The sequence below is a fragment of the Lathamus discolor genome, chromosome 3, assembly GCF_037157495.1.
Source record: "Lathamus discolor isolate bLatDis1 chromosome 3, bLatDis1.hap1, whole genome shotgun sequence".
NCBI classification, from domain to species: Eukaryota; Metazoa; Chordata; class Aves; order Psittaciformes; family Psittacidae; genus Lathamus; species Lathamus discolor.
This window is the reverse complement of record NC_088886.1, coordinates 61041872-61065359: the sequence shown is the minus strand read 5'-3', so window position 1 is coordinate 61065359 and position 23488 is coordinate 61041872. Positions and strand designations below refer to the sequence as shown.

Below are 23488 nucleotides of genomic sequence, written 5' to 3'. Positions count from 1 at the left end.
TGGCCCTTGGGGACAGTTTAGGGTTTATGTTTTTTTGTTTGCCTCCAGAGAACAGGTGATGCTAGGCTACTAATTCTGATGCCAAGAAACTGTAATTAAAGCCCTCAAATGACCACGAGGGCCAGTACTTCAAGGAAACACCTCTTTGGATTTAAGAGTAGCCCACAGCACCAGAACCACCAAAAATAAAGTCTGGGGGATGGTGCAGCAACCCAACACCAAACCCAAACCCTGGAAACTCTGAGCATCCTAAAACCACACACCTGTATCACAAGCATACCTGGAAAGAGCAGGTGCAGTTGTCCTCCAGCTCTGCTCGTCTTCTCTTGAGCTTTCCATTATGCTTTCATGAACAATGAAACCCACTGAATATAAGACAGTCAGTACAGCTTATCAAAAACAAGACACAGGGTGAGACCAACTGATTAATAAAGCTCTGAATAAAGAGGACACAGAGAGTGGTAAACAGAAAATTAACAATTACCAGCTTTTCCACACACCAGGTGGTCTGCAAATACATTCACTTGAGCAATCGATCAACAGAGAGGCCCACCCCCCCCAAAAAAAAAACAACAGAAGATGTTTTATTGTCTCAAGTGTTGCAATACAGCAAATACAGGATCTGTACAAAGGACACAATAGAGCAAGTTTAAATACAATCAGGAGAAAAAAGTCCCCATATTCACAGTCCTTGGACATCATGTTATACCAGAACCTGAACCAATTTCAAGATTCACTAAAAAAAAAATTAAAAACAAAAAAAAAAAAAAACCCACAAAAACAAACAAACAAAAAAACCCTCCAAACAACCTGTTAAAAAATTTAAAGGTCTCCAAAGAGTCTGTGGGTGTATTGTCTTACAGCAGAGGTCATAGGGTATTCTGTGAAGGGTCACAATGGCATCTTATTGCCCTCAATGCTGATTTTCACTGCATGGGCCGATCTGCTTTTTTTCCTGATATCTGTGAATTTCCGCATCTGTTTGTCCAGTCGACTCACCCCTTTCTTAGAGGTCCCCTGGAACTTAAAAAATATATCATTAAATAATAAAACCTAATAATTACCACTGAAAAAAAAGCAGACGTCCCAGAGGTTCAAGAGAAGTGAAGTGATGCATGCGAGGGTAAACCTGCAGGACGGAGCGGGTGAAGCCATTGGTTCCAAACGGTTGTGTGTGTGCACACATCTTCTCCCCACAAAGTGGAGAAAACGTTCCCCCAGTTTACACGCTGCATGTATCATACAATCACAGACCGGTTTGGGTTGGAAAGGACCTTAAAGACCATCTCGTTCCAGCCCCCTGCCGCAAAAACATCACACAAGAAAGCTTTCACATACATTACAGTGATTAATAACCATGTTTGTTTGTTAGTTGATCACATGCCAGGTGAATATACAGTTTGGAATAGTTTTGTATCTCTGTCAGCTGGAGCTCAGTGTCAGAAACAGGCTGCACCACAGCACCTCACATACAGGCTTCTGGGGGTGGGAGAGAGATTTTTAGGCATGGATGCACTTCAATTAAAGCAGACTGATTTGACCTATCGATTCCAAACCACAACTGATTTTAAAGGTTGCTTATTAGTACTTACAAAGCAAGAGATTCTTAGGAAAAAATGGGGTTTGGGGAAGCAAAAGAAACGCCTAAGCTGACTACACAAGCTATTAGAAGAGTTACTACATTTTATCCCTCTATTTTAACTGCAAATGAGAAACTGAGATGACAACGCAGTTATTTTTCACCAATTAAATACAGTGATTCTATAAAGAAATGCCACGGAAGACAAATAGCAAAGGACTTTCCAAACCACAGCCATTATTTCCTAGAAAGCAATTTCCCCTAACTAGACAATGGAAGCAATAAATGATGAAAACGTCACGCACTTTTTAAGTTTGTGAGAAACAGAGAGATCCAGAACATGCTATTTAATATCTGACAAAAACCATCTATTAGAAACTGAACCTCTTGCTCCCATCACTGAGGAAGGTGTGCTCCTGACATACTGATTTTAAATAAGCTGTATTCCTAAAACTGTTCACTATTCATTGAAATTATACCTGGAATGTCACAGTGATTTTAAAGAAATTAACTATTTTTTTTTAAACAAGTATGAAGGTTAACTTCAACTTTGTGCTAACCTCTTCCTGTCACTATCAGCTTGTGGCAGCGCTGCTCACAGAACTGAAATGCAGACCAGAAATTGTCAAAACAATTCTCACATTGACACACATCATTGATCCATCTCCATCCACGCTGCATTCGCAGCAGGGATTGTTATTCCCCTGGTCTGCAGAGGCGCCACACTCTGCCTCCTGCCAAGATCTAAAAACCTCACATCGTTCCAACTTCCTTGAAAAAGCAGATGTGAAAAATACCTTACTTTAGGCCCACAAACGTCAGCCACAGATATTGGTGTGCAGTGACGTGAGGTGCTATGCTAAAGGCCAAAATTCCTCTGTGTCACTTGAGGCAAACCTGGAGAACCTTATTATGTCACAACAGCACTCAAAACCACACATGTTGCAAAGCTACTTTGGAGTACAGGTATTTTCACTGATCACCTGTCATTTGGGCACCCTGAAGCTGTCGAGGCAGGCATCACGGCAGATGTTATGTGCTGCAGCCTATTTTTTCCTGTACAGGTTACCTTTTAGGTCACAGTACAGACGTAAGGAAATACAGGGACAGTTTCCAAGTTTAATGAGTTAGGGTGTACACACTCCTTTCCTGTATGTGCAAACTGCCAACAGCTGAAGCACATGCACTGTTCACACCTCCCTTGAGGGATACCTCTCAAACTTGGGAAAGGCAGAGTGTCATGGCTACAGGGGCATCCTGTTGCCTTCAATGCTGAACTTGATGGCCCGATGCACTTTGCTGAGTCGTTTCTGTTCAGCAAACCGTCTCTTGTGTTTTTCCAAGCGACTAATACCTCTCTTAATAGTCCCGGGCTAGAAACAATATCTCAATTAATGCACAAAAGGAGAGAGAACAGCAGAAAGCACAGTAATTATTACTTCTTCCATTTATGTGTGTTCTACCATGTACTCCCCTTTGAAATTAAACCATACAAGGTAGACGGATGAACCAAATAAAGCAAAGCAAAGGCCTCTACTGAAGCTGTTAACGTTTACCAAAACCTCAAAGCTTTCCCAAACGGGAATATCATCAGAAGAACACAATACAAAAACTGGGAGAGCTATCAAAATATCAGCGACACAAAACAGAAGCTTTAGTTCAAAATGCTCTAAAACCAGAGGCCTGTAATCAGATTCTCACGCTAGAGAAAAACTCTGGAAGCGTTAACATGAAAATCTCTTTTTAGTTAGAGGATCAAAGATACCCATGTGAAAGTATCTGTTGAGCTGAAAACAGCCCACTTGATAGCAGGACTTACTGTCTACCCAGATTAGAAGAGGCACTTAAACCAACTAATGAACTGTACAGTAACCATGGCAATAAGGTGATAGATTCCCAGGCTTAAGAGACAGCTTAGGCACAGAGTGACAAGGAGAGTCTCGATGCTTACCCTGGAGGACTCCATCTCCACATTCCACTTTGGCCTGACCACATAGTCCTTGTTGGAGGGCATTGGCACCCTTGCACGGGCACAGAACCCAGGATCACCAGGTCTAAGAGCCCTGCGGAAAAAAGATGTGAGTGTTAAAGAAACAAACCTTACACAGACAGAATTACAAGCCATTCAGCATGTTCTGCCTCTGAAGCACAACACATAATCAGTGCCTCTAAAGCCTCAAAACAAACTGTGGATAAGTACTACCAAAATACGTCTCTTCTAACCAAAATTCATTAATTAAATAAATAAATAAAATAAGAAAATAAATAAATAAAACAACAAAAAATAATTTTATAAATAAATAACCTACTTTTCCTCTCCAGTGAGGACTTTCTCCAGGTCCCTGCGGGGAGTCTGACCACCAGAGCTGCAAGAAAAGCATTTTATAGGCACTTACACATACAGAAAAACAGTGATTTTAAAAGACAGTTAAGTGTGGTAGGAGAAAAGACAGGGGTCATAACTTGTTATACTTTTATTTACCCAGTATTTACACACCGCTTTCATTTTCTTGATAGTCTTAAGCAGAAAGGATTTCATGTTTCTGCCTGCTGCTCCTACCTGCTCAACCTCCTTCGCTGAGGCATCTGCTCCAAATCTCTCTGTTCCCTTTCTTCTCTTGTCATGCCTTTGTAGTTTGAGGTAAGGCCAAAGATGGGTCGAGACCATTCATCTATTAAAAAGAATAAAACTTGTTAAATACTAGGCCACCACAGTTTACCTCCAAACCACTCTGGTGCCTAAATACAGCTTTCAAGGTTTATGACAAGTATCTATGCTTCCTTTCAAACAAACACTGATTGCTGAGCCCTTAATATTTCAATGAAATCCAGCCATGTGGACAGTAAGAAAGAGCCTTCATCCATAAATTCTCCTGCTGTTGCCTGCTCTTTTAGAATCTATCCAAGCACTTAGGATCCTGAAGTGTCAGGAACCCCTGCACGCCACAGCAAATGCTATTTTAGAAATATGCAAAATAGTTCCTGAAAAACATAACAAGCTTATAATCAGATTGCGGTCCTTCAGGATGGGATGCACTGCACATGCACTACAGCTGTTCAAGAAGTAAACTGTCTGTCACACCAGGTCTCTCTGAAATCTGTAGAACAAAAAGTCTTCTGGAAGGACCTTCCTATTTTTCTAGCGTCTACATGAGGTTTGGAAAACTAGCCAAGAGAGAGCCTGGACAAAATAAATGCCATCCTCTGGTTCAAAACAAGAATGAAAGAAACAGGAAAAAAGTGTGTGCGGAAGTTAATGTAACAGCATTCGTTAAGAGCCCTACAAACAAAGCAATGAAACAGATTAGTGAGATTCCTGTATTGCAGAATTAGTTTTACTACACATGGTAACAAAACCCATGCAACAGAAAGACTGATGCAGAAATAAAATCATGACTGAAATCTCACTGACACAAGGCAAAGGGAGGTTTACATACTGATTAGCTTCCCTGCCATATCCTTGTTAGGTCTCGACTCTTTGGGGTGTTTGTAGAGGTACATCACAGCTCGTCCAATGCCACTGTGCTTCAGGGTCTCTTGGCTCACACTGGGCAGCTGCAAGATAAAAGAAAAGTCGGAAAACAGCAAGAAATTATATCTGAACATTAATGGTGTCATTGAACTTTGCAAACACAGACCAAAAGCCACTTTCACAATAAGCTTGAAAAAAATGGCATTTTTCACTAGGAATGTGTTAAAGAACCAAACACAAAATCCAAGAAATTTACTGTAACATTACTGGGCTTTATACATAAAATCAAGTAGGTTTCCAGAACTATTTGCTCCAAATGCTCTTTTGCTTATATTACACAAACATTCAGTTACAGCCTTCAAAGCATTTTTATAAAGATACAGCATTTTATAAAGATAAAAACTTACATGGAAAAAGCATTCAAACAATCAGCTTAGCTACAAAGGCTAAAAGCCTATACTGAGTATGATGGGCTTTCTAGTGGACTGCACACTTTTAAGAAGCCAGAGAAGAGAACCGGCCACAAGAGAATAAACCCCAGGGACAGCAAATGATTGTCCACTAAACTTTACACATAAATCTGAAACAGGTAGGGCCAAATAATATAAACTCAGGCAGCACTCCTGCAAATTCCTAGCAAGGAGAAATTTCTAGAGCATTAGTCACATAAAGCCAGCTAGTGGTGCTGCAAGGAACATTTTGATTCTACTTCACTATTAAGACTATGCCACACTTACTTTATGAACACAGAAAAGACAAATTCAAATGACCAACCACAACGAATGAGCACCAAGAACATATCAAGAAACTAGAAACGCCATAGCACATTACTCCCCAAGAGAGGGCAGAGAACTTAATGTGTATAGTTCCCTGAGACTCTCAGAAATGTCTTCTGGCCTGCTAGTAGCAGAGCTATTTGCATTGTGGTGAACATGGGCAACATTTTCGTAACAACCACTAGGTGCCCGAAGTTGCCTAGTCAAATTTTTGTTGGGCCTAGTCAAATCTTGCTTTGTGCTAGACAGCATGTCGACAATCTAACACCCATTAAAATGATGCAACTTTTAGAGAAACACATCTATTTTGCAGTTTGCTTCCTTGTGTATTTCCCTGCACACTGGTAGCAGCTACAGTACATTTACCATAGAATCACAGAACCAGCTAGGCTGGAAAAGACCTTTAACATCAGCAAGTATTTTCCTAAAAGCACACTACTGTAACACCATGGAGAAGCCACAAATGAAGTATGGTTAAAAGTCAGTTTCAAACCTCTTGCAGGATCTTCAGAAGCTCTTCTCGTATCTTTAATGCTGGCAGACTTCGGTCTGGAAGGGGAGAAAGCCACTCTTTGATGGCAGACATAACACCACTATCAATGAAAGTTTCTTTGAGGTCCTGCCTAGGAAATTTCAAAGAGAAGCCAGAAAGTCATGTAACACATCAGACTCTTAAGATGTGATGCTCCTTCAGCAAAACTATGCACTCGAGTTTGTTTCATGTTAAATTAACAGGTAAAACTACACAGAATTTTAGGTTTTTGAGGCCACCTCACTCCAGCATTTACTGGGAAAAAGAAATGTTTCACTGCATGCTTAGTACAACTGCAGTGTCACTCCCTGAATTCTACCAAATTCCCAATATTCCCCAAGACAGTATTTAACTGGGAGAATGACAACTCACTTTTTAAGATGCATAACTACAGTTGGTAGCAAAGTTAATTTCTTTAGTGCTGGTTTCTTTTGTGTATTTAGCTGTCGATCCTCCTGTGGGGAGTTAAAGAATCAGTGCAAGTTAATCGAAAGAGGAAATCAGCAACTCTCACAGTTCATTATTTACAGGAAAGAGATTAGCCCATTAAATGAGAAGTGCAACTTTGGCAGGATCGCACTAACTTTGTGCTCTGCTCCAACTTCCTACAGCCCCAAAACACATTTATGACTCCTCTTAAAAAAGGGTCCCCACCTTAGTCAACATTCTCCTTAAAAACGTATTTGGAGATTCCCCCTAAAATTAATTACGTCTCTTTTTTCCCTTAGTTCATGATTTAGGTTGATTGCAGTAAACTGGACTCCACACTAGCTATGCAAAAATTACCTAGAAACTTTGTTAGTAAAATCTAATCTGAACAACAGAAAAACAGCTAACCAAAACACCAGGATGCAAGAAAAGATCTATTCAATTCAGCTAAGAATGTAATTGGATAACCTAGAGGTTTACCATGAAGCATGGCGCATGTAACACGAAAGCACACAAGTGTGCATCATGTGCTAAAACAAAGTCTGGGTTTCAAAGTGACTATCGTCCAAGGACATAATGTCACTATCTGTTCAGTACTTGGGTTCCCCTATCAGAGACCCATTACAATCAACAGATTTCCTGTAGAATGGAACTGGATTTTACAGTGTCTTTGGAGCCTAGATAACTCACCTCAGCAGCTTCATTCATCTTCACAATCATAGCACTGACTACATCATCCGCATCGCTAATGAAAGTTCCACCATCACGGTTTCGTCTACGCTTGCCACTCATACTCTTCTTTCGCTGCAGCATCATGTCAAAGTCTGACATGAAGTCCATACTGAAATGCAAGAAGAGAGTTTGCTGATGGTCAGAAAAGGCTTGATCTTTCTGTCTTTGTAAGAAATAGTGTTGTATTTCTATAGCCAACTTTTCAAAACTTCTCCAATAAATCTGAAAGCATTATGTCTCAATGTCCCTGAAAGATAATTAGTTATCCTCAGTATACAAACTGGGAAACTAGACAAGGGCTTCAGTGGCTCCAAGATGCCCTCAGAAGTCTGCAAGACCTGGATGAAATAGCTAACGACATACATACATGTAATATCCAAGGTTCAAAATGTGTCAAAGATGTCACTGAAGCTGACAAGCATTTAGCTTTCCTACACCTGCAATACACAGTTCTGATGCTACTGAAACAGACAGAAAGGAAAACAGGACACACGCTGATGGCAAGTCTTGCCATACCTTATCCCTTACACCAGCAGAGAAACACATTTGATTCCAATGTTGTACTGACAGAAGTAGAATTAGATGCTTGTTTGATTAGACATTAATTTCACTCAGGTTTTGATGTGAACCATCAAATACTGTTCTCTGAACCAGCAGCATAGGTGATCTGCTTTGGACTGCCAAGTGACCAAACTACTAGTTGAGAGAGAACCTTCTAACATAATTTCTGAGAAGACACTTTATGTAGAAACATAGACGCATGCCTTTCTAAACTATGAAGTCTAGCCAGCCTTTGAAAGAAACCTTTCACTAAAATCTTGCATTTGTTATTAGCAAAGGAGTACATAACATATTTACTCACTGCTTCCCTCTTTTGATGTTATCATCAGAGTCTGATTCATCTGCTGTTTCCTTCATGTCTGCATCACCCTTCTCTTCCTCCAAATCTTCCTGGTTAAAACCCTGATGGGTAAAGACAGTGAAAATCAGAGTATGGATTAAGACTGAGCATCTACTCAGGCATCCTGACATCAACACTCAAAAAGCTTCAGATAAGCATGCACAAGATCTAGAAGAGGAACACAGGCTTCCTAATTCCACCTGTGACTTTCACAACAATAACTCCCCAAACATAACATTTGTAAATGTTATTTAACCCAAACACTACCTCATTGAGTCCAGCAGGTACAAAGCTTCTCCTGCGATACAGCATACACATTCCCATGAAGATCAGATCTAGCAAGTGAACAAAAGACATCTACAGTAACACTTACTGTGAATTCCTCTTCTTCCTCATCACCAGATTCTCCAAAAATATCTGCAATCAAGTTCCTGTGAAGGTAACAGCAACATTTATCTATTTAGACTGCAACATTAGATGTGCATTTTCTGCAACATTTCTGATGACTGTGGAGATCCACCTTTCATTCTACCACCTACTACTAACATTCCTCTTGACACCACTAATGAAGGTGGACAATCATTCTCAGGGTGGGATTCATCCATTCTGCATTCATGACCAGTCTTACTATCCACAACCCTGAAGGAATTCATACCCCAGAAGCACTTACTCTTGTTCATTTCCAGATTCACTGTCACTGCCAAATAGATCTTTCTCCTCTTTTTTCTTCCCAGCATTTTCTTTTCTTTCTTCTTCTTCTTCTTCCTCACTATCTGATACAATATTTTTCTTCCTTTTGTCAGATTTCTCTGAAGCAGCATCACTATCTGACTCTTCAACATCAGAAAGGATTCGTACTTTTTTAGCAGCTGCCAACAGAAAGGGTCATTACTACATGTCCTAGTAACAGAGGTGACAACTGGTACTCTCCAAAAACTATTCTCGCAAATCTAATTTTGACAAGAAGGAAGCTTATCAGCATTCCAACACAAAAGCATTGCCACCTCTTAACAAACATATCCATTCTGAAATGTTTCATTTCATCAGTAACTGCAGTTTCCATATACCACACCTATCCACAAGAACTTGTCATTTCAAAACTGACTCTAATCCCCAGTATATGAATGGAAAACAAACCCAAAGCAAACGTACCCCAAAAAACACAGGAAAAAAATCACTAGAGAAAGAGTAGAGTCTCTAACAAAGTACAGAAACAACTAAGAGAAATGATCAACACAACACATGCCAGTACAAAGCAAGATCACTGCAGCTTTACTTCTATTAGACCTACTTACTACTCAAAAGCATTAGATACACATTCACACAGAAATGCAGTTAGAACAGCCTCTACAAATGAAGTTGTGCTCTAACCCCAAGTTTCCTTTATGGTTTATCTATTTACATAAATTTATATTAATCTTAAATGCTTTCTTCACATAAAACCAATGATTTACCTCTAACATGCTACTTGTCACATCACATTTCTATTTTCACACTATAGTTCCTTACGTGTTTTCTCGTCATCCTCACTGTCAGAAAGGATAGCGGTTTTCCTCTTCACCGTCTTCTCCTCCTCTTTCTCTTCTTCATCACTGTCAGATATTTTTCGTCTCTTAGGAGCTTCCTCTTCACTGTCAGAGCCCTGAAATCCTTCCTTTACATGTTCGTTATCTGAATGATGAGAATCATTCTGCACCTCCTCCTTCCTGTCCTCTGCATCACTATCCTCAGACTCTATTTCTTGTTTGTGTCTGGAAACATCCTCGCTCTCCGAGTCACTAGCCGGCTGTTTGCGCAGCTCCTCACTCTCCGAATCACTGGCTGGCTGCTTGTGCAGCTCCTCACTCTCCGAGTCACTGGCTGGCTGCTTGTGCAGCTCCTCGCTGTCTGAGTCGCTGGCCGGCTGCTTGTGTGATTCCTCATTTTCAAAGTCACTACTGTGATCCCTGTGAGGCTCTCCATTTTCAGAGTCACTTGCTCGATGATTTAAGGCATCTTCATTTTCAGAGTCACTTATATGCTGATTTGGACGGTCCTCAGTGTCGGAATCACTGTCTTTCCCTCCATGAGCTGCTTCATTGTCCGAATCACTTACATTGTGATTTGGAGGCTCTTCGTTATCTGAGTCACTGTCTTTTTGCCTTGGGATATCTTCATTTTCAGAGTCTGTCATGTGGGTCTCTCCCATTCGCCCGTCATCTTCTCCATCACTGTGTTCATTCTGAAAGAAAAAAATAATCTCAGGCAACTAAGCAAAAAAACCCTTAAGTATACAAAAAACATTCTGAATTTTTGTTTATCCTTCCTCCAATTTCATTACCCAAGGTACTGCAAAGTAAAATATTTTCTACACAGAAATAATCATGAGACAGTTTGCATCAAAGCACTGTCAAATACTTCAGATCAAGAAAAATCAGTCAGGCTGTCCACCCTGCAGCTCAAGCATATGTTGAGAATGGTTGACAGAATTTAAAGAACACTCAAGCAAACATGTCTAAGAAGAATCCAGTTCCTTGAGGGTAAATGCCTAGTGTTTTTATTATAAAAAGTCAGGCCTTTGAAGTTGTTTAGTCCAAATCCCCCATAATAAGCAAGAAACAGGATGCCCCACTTGTCATTTTAAGATCTCAAAACGGATGTTTTTTTGTACAAAATACATTTTCCTGAAACTGCACATGTACTGCTTTACAAGTGAAGCTCAAAAGAGCTTATGCCCTTTCCTTCTTTGCCAAGGAAACCTATTTAGGAAAATGTCAAGACCAAAAGCCTACCAAAAAAAGAGGAATAGTTTTAGTCAGACCTTCCAGGGTATTACTGTTAACTAGTTTTGTGTTTCAATGTTGTTTCAAAGAAAGAAAGAACAGATTCAATGTTTCTCCCCATTAAGCTGATAGCTCCTGTGCCTGTTCAGACACCTGAGATAACCTATACACACATACAGCAGTCTTCTTAAAACTCCAGAATTTAAACACAATCCTTTCAGTCTTTTTCTACACAAAAAAATACTAAGCCAAAGCTCCATTCCTGGTAAAACCTTCCACAAGCCACCTGTTAATATCATTACTGACAATGTCTTGTTTTATTTTTCCTACAACATCTAATTTCTACTCAGGGGGAAAAAAAAAAAAAGATCTCAATTGCATCTACCTGAGAAAACAGAACTCGACTCTTGAACACTTGTGTCACTAACTCAGTACACTTCTCACAGTCACAATAATCCCATTTGCAAGTGAAAAGAACAATACTGTAAAAGAAAATTCCTTTCGACATGCTCAACTCCACTCTTCAACCAGGCTTTCCTTAGGGGTGATTTTGTCTCAGCTACAGACTCCTTCCACTAGCATATTTGCAAACTGAGTATTTATTGTTCTAGGAGCTACTTTAAGACCTGTATGTCCTGGAGCTTCTCAGTCTTTTTTGTCAGCAATTTAATTTCCTTGGAAAGATGGACAGGCTACTTACATTTTCTATTGTCAGAGCCATACAAAATAATGCAGGTGTATCTATCCTATAACAAACAGTACTACTGATCTTTAAAATGTGTGATTAAGAACAGATTTTAAACAAAATAAATTTCAATCGCTTTTAGGAACTACTCCCTCCAGAATTACATTAAGTGTTAAGTAACATGGCTTTTAACATTTTGGACCTTGGCCATTTATTCCCTTGGCTGGCACTCAATAAAGTAATAATTTCTAAATCAGTGCAAAATCACTAACAGAAAGTGACTGCACAATGGAAAAAAATCCGGACTACAGATTTTGAAAACATGCACTTCAAATACAACTTCACTATTTCCATGTTACTTAAGGCTGGCTACAAAACAGCTGCTGTGACAATGTGAGCAAGTTCTCCCTACTGCTTGCCCCTGTCTCTAAAGCAATGCTAGTATTTTAAATCATGCTGGTGCTATTATTCAGTATTTCTCATTTCTTCTTACAGAAAGGAAACATGATTTTATTAAAACCTGAATGTGAAATTTTAAAGAATTGAAGACAAAGGAATTACAGAACTGAGGATGACCACACACACACTCAACTGCTCTCAGCTTGTTAAGAGATTTACTTTTTTCCTTACCAAAATATTAATTCAATGGCCCTCTGCTGCCCAGTACCTCTCATGTAAACTAACACTATGTGTATGTGGTGTATCTTCTCTGACTGTATTATTTAAAGAAAACTGCAGCTGTAAAGAGAACAGGCAACAGATTTGACAGCAGGTCATGTCATTGAGAAGTACTGAAATGCAGAAGTCTACACTGAAAGTTATATTTCTATTAACATGAATTCTTTAATCCTTATTCTCCTACCATATAATTTTTGGTGGGCTGGTCTCTCATGTCTTGATTTCAGATGGCTACGATGATAATTATGTTAGCAGTACTAAGGGATTTAACTACACAAACCCAAGGAAAACAATACAAATACTCCTGTTTAAACTATAAGGCTCATCACCTTCCATACTGCTAGTCCAGAAAGTCTTCAATGAACAGGTAAACAAAACTGAAAAAAGTAACTGGAACTCATAATGATTCTTAAATGCTTTTAAGGTCAGAAGAGTGGCTGCAGGTTATATATCCTCCTATGCAGAATGTATTACTAAATTAGGAAATTCCCATGCAAAATGCTTCATAAAGAAGCCATCACAATTATATAATATTACTACCGAAGCAGTTTACAATACACTGAATCTCTAATCTGTTACTGCAAACTGACTGAGAAAAAAAACAACTCCTGAGAACAAAGATGTCTGGGGATGTAAAGCAGACATGCATCCTAATAGCTCACACTGCCATTACACAGAATCCCAGTGGTTACAGCAGTTGAACTCTCCTGTGATACAATCACCTATAGAAGAACCACTTAGATGATAAAGGTGTACCTGCACAGACTTGGCAGACAGCACCATTTACTCTAGTCCTGAGTATGGAAAGCTCAACCAGAGCTAACCCAAAAGCCAGTTATATTGGTCAAGTCAGTGCACCGTGCAGAAAGGTGACACACTCTACCTCAGACTCAGCACATTAACATAACCTGAGCACCTTCTGAAGCAGAACTGAGTCACTCAGAGCCTATACAGAACAGACAGGTCCTGTCCACAGCCATCAGTGCAAAGGTCCTCTGAATACAATTAATGAAGCTCTGAATGTTTTGGAATTTCCTTGATATAAAAAGTACATGCAACTTTACAGCAAGAAGACTTAAATTCTGCAGGATAGTCTCACACCCCTTATTTTTTTACTAGTTCGTCTCTAAAAAGATGCTCTTGAAGAAGTCAAGGATGTAATTTTGGAGTTTTCTAGTTTTCCAGATACTTGATTAAAATAAAAGATCAGACATCCTCAAAAATAAGTAGGTCTCAGGTAATTGCTACTGCATTTTTCTCTAATTCCTTTGCTTTCTTTTCTTCCTCCTCTTTATCTATAAAGATTTTAATTGAGATGTCCTTTTTTAACTGAAAGAATTCTATAACATGAGGCTTTAGTACAGTATAAAGTCAAGAACATAAAAATCAAATTTACAGTGTTATTCTTCTACACAAAAATTTCAGTTAGCAAGTAGTTTATATGATCAACATGCAGCCACTTTAAAGAGGTACTACTTTGACACTTCACAAAGTTGAACAAAATTGACCCATCCACTACAACCTTCATGAACGATAACTGTTAAACTAAGGCATACATAACCATCACAGGCAGATCAGCAAGTTTATCTTGTTTTCATAAATGTAGGTTTCTTAAGAGTCACAGTCAAACCATAACTTAATTCATGAAGACAGCAACGACTTGGTAAAAGCATAAGGATCTAAGTCATTAAAGATTTCCATATGAACCTGACTTGTAGAAACACTGTAAACATGATTTCATATTCATTACTGTACTAAACCTATGTGTTATCTATTTGTCTAAAGCAGAACTGGTAAGGACATCAAGAAAAACATTTATAGATAAAGTGGGATTGGGGGAAGGAAAGCCAGAAAAGAATTGTGGAAAAGAAAAACCCACATACCTGAGACCTACATAAGTAATTCCTCAGGATTCCCCTTTTCTTTAAAGTTAAGAACCTGAAAAAAAAGTTTGAAAGTTTAAAACTTCAGTTCTTTACATCCGAGTTCTAAATTAGAGACGAAATAGTAATTAAATAGACTTAACTGATTAGGCTGTCTCAAAGGTTTTATTATATTTGAGTGCCATTCCTCCCACATATTCCTAAATATGAAGGAAACAAGAGGATGAGAGAATATTTAGGGTAAATAGTACGATAAATCACTGAAAGCTACTAATTTCAGTGACAGCTGCTCCACATTACTGCATTTTAAATTTGATGTAGGGAAAATTAAGTATGTAAGACTTCATAAAAAACCAAAATACTCAAACGCTTATGATTTAAACTGAATTAAATAAAGCACTAAGGTTTGAAGGTTCACATTTACTATTGGACAGAAAAGTATTTTAGTTTGGGGTTTACTCTGATTAAATGTAATTTTTTTATTGCATCTCTGGAGTATTTTATCTACATAGAGATATTCAACAGCCATCATAGAACGAAGCCTTTAAAATAATGCAGGCACATGAAGAAGATCATTTAAAGCAGGTAACAGGTGATAGTACTTTCTGGTTATTTAAATCTGAAAAAGACATGCTGAAGTCTTAAGTAACAGTCAGCTCCCTGGTCTTCAGATCAGATTTCCAGCTACTCTGCCATGGTAAGTAAAACTAAAATCCCAAAGGAGTAAAGAACAATGACCAAGTTTTCATACACAGCAGAAAAAGCTTAATATCACTGAAGCAGCAATGTAACTCTCCATGCACTCATTGCCTTTTTCCACTAAAACAGAATTACTAAATCCATTTGAAAGACAGTTGTTCCTCCCATGCTGAAAAAACATTTTCTCCCACACTGAAATCCTGATTGTCACAATAAGAAATGCTGCCTCACACCAAATCAATTTCTTCCACCTTTAAGAAAAAGTACCTTGAAACCTGCTTTACACTCGAATCACAGAATCATAGAATAGTTAGGGTTGGAAAGCACCTTAAGATCATCTAGCTCCAGACCCCTTGCCATGGGCAGGGACATCTCATACTAAACCATGTCAGCCAAGGCTCTGTCCAGCCTGGCCTTGAACACCGCCAGGGATGGAGCATTCACAGCTTCCTTGGGCAACCCATTCCAATGCCTTACCACCCTTACAGTAAAGAACTTCTTCCTCATATCTAATCTAAACTTTTCCTGTTTAAGTTTTAACCCATTATCCCTTGTCTTATCACTACAGTCCCTAATGAAGAGTCCCTCCCCAGCATCCCTATAGGTCCCCTTCAGATACTGGAAGGCTGCTATGAGGTCTCCACGCAGCCTTCTCTTCTCCAGGCTGAACAGCCCCAATTTTCTCAGCCTGTCTTCATACGGGAGGTGCTCCAGTCCCCTGATCATCCTTGTGGCCTCCTCTGGCCTTGCTCCAACAGTTCCATGTCCTTTTTATGTTGAGGACACCAGAACTGTACACAATACTCCAGGTGAGGTCTCACAAGAGCAGAGCAGAGGCAGGATCACCTCCTTCGACCTGCTGGTCACTCTCCTTTTGAGAAAGAGCTTCCATTTCGTACAAATATAAAATCGTCATCTAGTTTTAACTCTGAGGGACATAGGAATTCAATAAATGGGTGGAGAAAAAAAAGACTGCAGAGTTGAACACCAGCCTGCTACAGTGCATCACATCATGCATTTTAAGCAATTTATAAAACGTCTAACACTGAAAACCCAGAGTCAATCCTGATCTTCATGTAAGATGCCACAAAATATGCAGAACAGAACAAAATAGCTCCAATTACAGCTTTTGTGAGTATTAAGAAGTTCTCGACAACGTAACTCTCCTAGCAGAAGACATGAGTTCACAGTACACAATTATTCCTTCTTAATAGGATCTAATTCTGTTTCAAGTCACCAAAAAATACTCAAAATGAACTCCAAAACTGTCCGAGCAATCTAAGGTGAAACTTTGCTTTTATCGCAATCTCTTTTCAACCAAAACTGTCAATCCACAAATTAAGTGACTCTTGCCCAAATGCAATAATGGATCAAAGTATTACAGCATTTTTCATGGTCTAGGTTTCCAGAAGCAAGAAGCTCTTCAGAGGAAGAGCAGATCCCATTGAGGAACCTCAACTTACTCCTGCTCCACATGGGGACCTGCTCCTTTGCAAATGAAAAGGTAAAAACCATAGCATACAACAGACTCGAGAGTCTGCGCTCACAACGGAAGGATGGAAGATAGGAGAGCATTTACTCTTTGGTAAGGAAATGTATACTTCCATAATGTGTGAGCTTACAGTACTGTACAGAATTTGAGATAAAATTCAAAATTTCTTGTAAAATCATAGAATAGTTAGGGTTGGAAAGGACCTTAAGATAATCCAGTTGCAATCCCCCTTGCCATGGGCAGGGACACCTCACACTAAAACATGTCACCCACGGCTCTGTCCAACCTGGCCTTGAACACTGCCAGGGATGGAGCATTCACAACTCCCTTGGGCAACCCATTCCAGTGCCTCACCACCCTTCACAGTAAAGAAATTCTTCCTTATATCCAATCTAAACTTCCCCTGTTTAAGTTTTAACCCATTATCCCTTATCCTATCACTACAGTCCCTAATGAAGAGTCCCTCCCCAGCATCCTTATAGGCCCCCTTCAGATACTGGAAGGCTGCTATGAGGTTTCCACGTAGCCTTCTCCTTTCCAGGCTGAACGTATCTTCGTACAGCTCATAAACCACTGCTTTGAATTTCAAACCCCAAAAGTTCATCTTCTTGCAACCGAGTATAACAATATGAAACAAAATAGTGAATGCTATTACACCAATTGAAAAAAAAAATAAAAAGACCCTATGCTACATATTGGCCAAGAGACTGTGGGACACATTTCTTTCTGGAGGTTAACTTTTGCCAGACAGGATCCTTAAGAACAACTGAATAAATACATTAGTCTTAATTAGGAGAAAATGCCTCTTTAAACAACAACAAAAAATTAATTTATAAAAGAATAATCTTTATCTAGATAAAGTTCCAGCAGTACCTCTGAATGGTGCCCTACACTTCCATTCTCAGATCCAGAATGCTGCTCATTTGCTTCCTCTTCCACATCAGATCCTGAATCTCGTTCGTCTTGCACTGGAGTAGCTCCACCATCATCTACTCCGAAGTTAAGAAAAGGAAAATAAACCTCAGTGACATCTTCCAGTGTTTAAAAGAGCACTCACAGTGATGATGAACAGGCAGTACTACAGTCAGACTCTCGTTCTAACAGCCTCTCGTTCTCTAATACAGGGAAACGAAGGTTATCTACTGGGAAGGTCTGGCGCACACCTACCACAGAAACCCCCCTAAAAATATGAGAACTACTCAGAACACCCACACCAGCAGCGACTGACCAAAACACCGAATACCAAGGCTGTACTGAGATCACGACAGCCGTGCCGGCCCCCCGATGTCACCCGACCCCTCCAAAGCCGACTGCACACTACCGCCGGGGCATAGGCGGCCCGGCCCGGCGCACCCTCCGTGGGGCGGCCGCCGAGCCGGGGTCCCGGGCACGGCTCCGCCGCCTCTAACGACACACCACGGTGAGCGCAAACGGCGGCTGCAGCCGGCAGCGGCCGCCCGGCAGCCGGGGCAGGGCGGTATCCCCCCGGTGCTCGCCGTGCACAGCACCCTCCCTTCCATGGCCCAGCGCCCCGGGCGTCCCTCCCGCGGGAGACGCTCCCGTACCGCTACCTGACTGGTCCCCGCCGTAGTACTCGCTCTCCATGGCGAGCGGCCGGCCCAGCCTCCCCGCCTCGGCCCCGCGGGCTGGCGGCGGGGCGAAGCCCCCAGCGCAGCGCTCGCCGCTGGGCCCGCCGCCGCCTTCAGTCGCCTTCAGCCGCCTTCCACCACCCGCCGAGCCACAGGCCCAAGATGGCGCCTCTCCGCCGAACGGCCGTCAACCGCCACTGCGCATGCGCAAGGAACGGCCGTCCCCCTTCCCCGCGCGACCCTGGGGCTTGGAGAGGATCTCGCGAGGCTTCAGCGGAGATGGGCCGCCAGGAGGCGCTGCGCGGCGGCTGCGGGGCGCACACTATTTCCTGCTCTATGGCCGAGTGTAGTCAGCGGCGGCAGGCAGGAAAGATGGGGCTTGCCAGCCTCTGAGCATGTGTTTGCACTGTTTTGTAGGAAACAGGTTGTTTTTAGCTTAGTAACTGAAGCGCTGGGGGAGTGGAAGGAGCCTCCGATCTAAAACAAAAGGCTGCTTTGAGCCCCTGTGTCGACATGGGAGATGAGCAGCTGTACAGGAGTGAAAACGGGTGTTATTTTAATAAGGATGTTTCCCTGTGTGGGACATGTGGGAGCTTCCAAGAGACTAAAACCCCAGGAAATGTTATATCACTGCTTACACCCACAGCCATGAGCCACACAAGAGAGACCCTCCAGCTCCCTCTGCCCGGTGAGAGCCACAATGCTTCCCGTGCTGATAAAGGATGTGAGACCAAGAGTTGCATCTCCTGCCATGGATAGGAAAGATTTTACCCTTTAAGTAACGGGATTTTCTCTGCTCCCTGCAGATCAAGTTAGAATTAATGTGAGTCTCTACAAGAAGGCAGCAGGGTAAAAAGCAGAGTCCTAGCGCAGCTACACAGGTGGGCTCTGGATGCCGCAATGGGGTCAACAGATTTATATCGCTGCTGGCCAAAGGGGGACCCATGGCTAGCCATGGAAACTGAGGGCTGGTTGTCTCACCGCATTTAGACTGCCCTAGATGAAGCTGTCGTTCAACCTAGTTCATGTGTGGGTGGTTCCTCCGCATTTAACCTTCAGAATCAGCTGAAAGTTAGGGCTGAATTCCTGGGTAATTGCTGACTTCCAGAGAAAACACAGGGGTAGAACAGCCTGTGTCTTCCTCAGGAATTATTGTGTTCTGTTTTAGTAACCTCTATCCGCTGAGCAGTTGCATTATTCAATTATTTGGCACGCCTACGTTATGTCAGTAGAGGATTACTAGAGATTACTTCTGTCATTGATGCGTTGTTTTGAAACGGAAAGCCTAATAAACGCATACGCTGCTAGTCTCCTGACTCTCTTCTTGTTCGATGCCAGATAAAACATCTTCATTTTCTCAGAGGTAGAGGTTAATGTGTGACAAGTAGAAAACTGTTGAGGCAGTGTCATTTGGGGCATCTGTAAACAGCAGTGATTTTTTAGAACCCTACATGCTCCACTTCTGTTCAGGGACATCAAAATTTGATAAGTTGAGAACCCTGGGCAAAGTGACTCATTCTTTCTTCTGTGCTAGAGGCACTTTAGAATGGATGGCAGAGAGGTTAAGCCATTATTAACACACTCCAGGAGGAAGCACAGTTATAATGCAGGGAGTTCAGTGTACCATGTTAAATACAGATGAACTCTCTGAACAGAGTCATTACTCAACATCTTCTACAGCATTCCACTTGGAGAAATTGGCAGTGGATCCAATTCTTGGATACAATCCTATGTTAGCAAAAATGCAGAATACACACACAGACACACATCCTGAAAGCAGCATACATAAAACATATACAGATTGTCTCTGTTTACAGCTCTATAGGGCTTTTCCAGGTAGCCCCAAAGGTCACTCAGTGATCCTCAGGATGGCACTCTTAATGGTATCATGCCCTTTCTTCCTGCTTCTATATGACTTTTATTGCTTTTAGCTCTTCGCACTGCATGGTCTCACTTAGATCTTTTCTGGGAGGAGCAGGCACATGTGCCAGAATGTGATGGGAGGCTCCCATTCTTTCACTTATCTGACTTCATAAAGAAATGTAATGGCTTTGTACAGCTGACTAAATAGGAGGCAGTATGACAACTTTAGTGTCACTCATTACAACACGACAAATAAAGTTCTCTGCAGACAAAGCACTGAGGTAGGAAATAATAAGTGAGGGTAATGTAAGAGAAAATAATGGACAAGGGGAAGCATAGCTAGGAACTAACAACAAAAAATACATTGAAGAATGCGTACCAAGGTATCTGGAAGTTGTACCAAGGTGCCCAGAAAACGCAGAAACCTATCACATAATAAAGTTCTGAGCAGGATCAGAGTATGATGGTAACCTTCCTTGGAAAAGGCATATACAAATGAGTGTCATGTTGTGCAGGGGTGGCAAGCTACTGTCCACGATTCCAGCTGCACGGAGGCTGCATTGATGAGAGAACAGAGAATTGCTGCATCTACTGGGAGAGGAAGAAAGCACAAAGAGGTTCCTAAGTTACGAATTCCTATCTTTCTAAAAATAGACTTCCTAACCCTGAGCCTAGTCCTGTGACATCTCACGTGCACCACAGAGGGTAGGGTGCACCTCGGTCTTAAGCAACCTCACCTCAGCAATGCTGAATAATTGAGCATTGATTCTGACAGCTATTCTGCAGGTAACGTGTGTGCACACCAGTGTGCATGCTTGTGTGCACATGTCTTTGTCCCTCATGAGCCAGAACTTGGCACATACTGGCCTGTAATATACTCTTGTAATACCCTCTTGGCTGCATCCCAAAAGGAAGGATGGAGTGACACTCAGACCATAATGGGATTGCGCAGTAGGGGAGAATGACCTGCCTTCTACCAAGCAGGGTAAGCAGTGCCCTCTTGGCATGTGTGAAGGTGTGTACTGACACACAATCCCAGAGCCCCATCAGTCTGCCTCTCTGTACAATATCATCATGAACTGGCTGGAATGAAATAAACCTTTCCCTGAAGGACAGAATGCTTCAGACAACCAAGGGATGCGCTTGGAAATCCTTTACTGGTATGTACCTCTTACTTAGTTTGCTTTGTTCCCTGCAGTGTGCCTTTCAGAGTGAAGAGACATCAGTGACTTAAAGCTACAAATCTGCTTAGAGGACGGGAAGTAGGTTAGTGAAGATGGGAGGGCTTCTGAATGAGCAGTGTAAATTGCAAATTGTTCTCCCCAGTCAGACACCTTCCTTCAGAAACCTCAGACAAAAAAACCCTAGTTTAACATAAAACCATGCTTGGCATCTGGGATTTGGTGATGCAGAACTGACAAGGCCACTTTTATTTAGCTGGAGAAGAAATGTGAGAGGTAGTGCTATGTGCAAATTAAACCCTTTGATCCTGACATCAATCTCTTAATTAGGAAGCTGCCAGTAAGAGGCAGTTTTGTTAACACATGTCTATCCAGACAGACCCATTGCTCTGAACAACAGCAGGATTAAAGTCACCAGGGATTAGCAAATTTTCATTAGTTGCCTTTCTCAGTGCATTATTCATCAGCACAGACCACAGGACAAATTACCCCTAATTACAGCTACAAATGTGGCTGTGCCCTGCACAGTCCCTCACCAAACCTTGTCTTCAGTGGTAAACTGCTTTGCTGCCTCCTTCAAGCTCCTGTTGTTCCCTGTTCACACAGCTCAGTGACTCCCCAAACCTGAGCTACCCCTGTTCCTTGACGGGTACTTTCTAAAGAAGCTTTTAGCAAGCCGCCTGCTCATGTCTCATTAGGTATATGTGCTTTACAAAGCATCTATGCTGCTCCTGCTTGGAATATCAAGTCTCTACTCCTTCAGCTTATATTTTCTGGTTCTTGAGTATGTCTAGACTTACCTGTGGGAATCCATCTCCCTTCAAATACGTTATTTCAGCCATACAATGAGTTGTGCTTTTCTTTCAGACTACTTTGAGTTCCGTATGTTTCCATTTCATATAATTCATATATGTACTAGGACAGGAATACTGTACTTCTCTCTGAAATAGAACCCCCACCACACCTTGCTCATAAGTGCTAAAATGTCTGTATTTTCAAAATGAGATTTTCTGCCCCAAAACATGCTCCATTTGGAACTTCAGCATGTCTGTTTCACCTGCTGAAGAAACATGCATAGCCCTTTTTTCCCTGCAGTCTCATTACACAAAAAGCTCTGGGTTTAGATATCTGCCTTGATAACATAAAAGTATGGACTTTGTTTTATTTGCCAGTATTTGACCTTCATCTAATAAAATCAGTACTTGAAATTTTGTTAATCCCACACAACATATAGACTTCTAAAAACTCTTGGATCAGAAATAAGTTTGCTGAAGAATTACTTTGAGGCAAAATCCTTGAGTAAGAATGAGTTACACAGATAGAAACATTAAGAAAGCTCTCTTCTCTGCCTTGTGATTTTTTGCCTCCCTCTGAAAGTCTCCAAGCCCTGAAGGGCCTATGCTGTATTTCTGCATCTGTGTCTTCATTTCTGCTGTAAAACTTAACAAAGCCCTCAGGTAAGGAGGCTAATACTAAAACACATCTATGTAATGTGGATAAACACACATTATCCCCAGCTATTAGTTGCCATGACTTACCTCTGATTCGCATATGGAACCACAGCAGGAGGCCCAGGAATCTGTCTCCTGCATGGAGGCTTTTTGTTGTCTTTCCCATCATACAGCTACAGCAGCTACATTGAACGTAGTAAACAAGAAAACAAGAGTTAAGATATGAAGCAGACTAGCATGTGTTCACAAGTGTGGCACATTTTCATTTGTATGTTGACTAAAGGGTAGTGCACAGAGTAGTGCACAGTGAGGCAAGGCACCTCTTGTGTGCACTGCCCTGGAGGAAGGTTATACTGTGACTTAGATGGAAAAAATCCACTCCTTGTAGTTTGGGCTCACTGCTAGGAGTGCCTGACTCCTGGGTCCTTGCTCTGGCCAGAGAAACCCTGTATCTGCCTTTACAAGTATACTACACTTCTGTTTCTTTCCTATACATCACATCCAGTGCTGGAATTTAGTAGGATATGTGAGGACACAGGATTACTGATGTACATGTGGAGCAACCAGGAAAAGGGAAGCTTTTTGTCATCACATCCTAAGTTGGAAAGAGAGAAGTGGGCAGATAGGGTGTTAAGACGCACCTAGATGCTGGAACAGAGGGACTGAGTGTTTGCTGGGGGGTAAATTAATGACAACAAATCCAGGAAGTTTGTGTGTGTGTGTGTATGTATCAATTTAAGTGTCATGAGTTCATTTTGTTTGAGCTCTACGTACTGTGAAACAC

At 41.4% G+C, this 23488-nt stretch overlaps 1 protein-coding gene across 7 annotated transcripts; it reads right to left on the bottom strand.

Annotated features, from left to right (window-relative positions):
- Positions 1 to 422: 422 nt before the first annotated feature.
- IWS1 (interacts with SUPT6H, CTD assembly factor 1) lies at positions 423 to 22888 on the bottom strand. 7 transcript variants are annotated; one of them, XM_065675544.1, is made up of 15 exons: positions 17494 to 17582; positions 14573 to 14629; positions 14430 to 14484; positions 9931 to 10642; positions 9092 to 9290; positions 8795 to 8852; positions 8383 to 8483; positions 7479 to 7629; positions 6732 to 6814; positions 6321 to 6450; positions 5017 to 5134; positions 4140 to 4251; positions 3889 to 3945; positions 3531 to 3642; positions 423 to 1023 (listed from the first exon to the last, which is right to left on the bottom strand). In XM_065675544.1, exons 2-15 carry the CDS (start codon positions 14623 to 14625, stop codon positions 892 to 894), a joined length of 2073 nt encoding a protein of 690 aa, XP_065531616.1. In that variant the 5' UTR covers positions 14626 to 14629; positions 17494 to 17582; the 3' UTR covers positions 423 to 891. The 7 variants fall into 7 exon arrangements, with proteins under 7 accessions (XP_065531616.1, XP_065531611.1, XP_065531614.1 ...); XM_065675541.1 differs by lacking the exons at positions 14430 to 14484; positions 14573 to 14629 and adding exons at positions 2792 to 2952; positions 22792 to 22885 and having other exon boundaries at positions 936 to 1017; positions 17494 to 17609; XM_065675540.1 differs by lacking the exons at positions 14430 to 14484; positions 14573 to 14629 and adding exons at positions 2792 to 2952; positions 22792 to 22885 and having other exon boundaries at positions 937 to 1023; positions 17494 to 17609.
- Between the last annotated feature and the right edge of the window lie 600 nt (positions 22889 to 23488).

Excerpts from the sequence above, each read along its gene's own strand:
- IWS1 (XM_065675539.1), bottom strand. The coding sequence starts at position 22,873 with ATGATGGGAAAGACAACAAAAAGCCTCCATGCAGGAGACAGATTCCTG. Across the intron at positions 10,643-17,493 it reads GTGTAGGGCACCATTCAGAG|AATGAACACAGTGATGGAGA; the intron begins GTACTGCTGGAA and ends TTTTTCTTTCAG. Across the intron at positions 8,484-8,794 it reads AGGAAGAAGAGGAATTCACA|GGTTTTAACCAGGAAGATTT; the intron begins GTAAGTGTTACT and ends TTTACCCATCAG.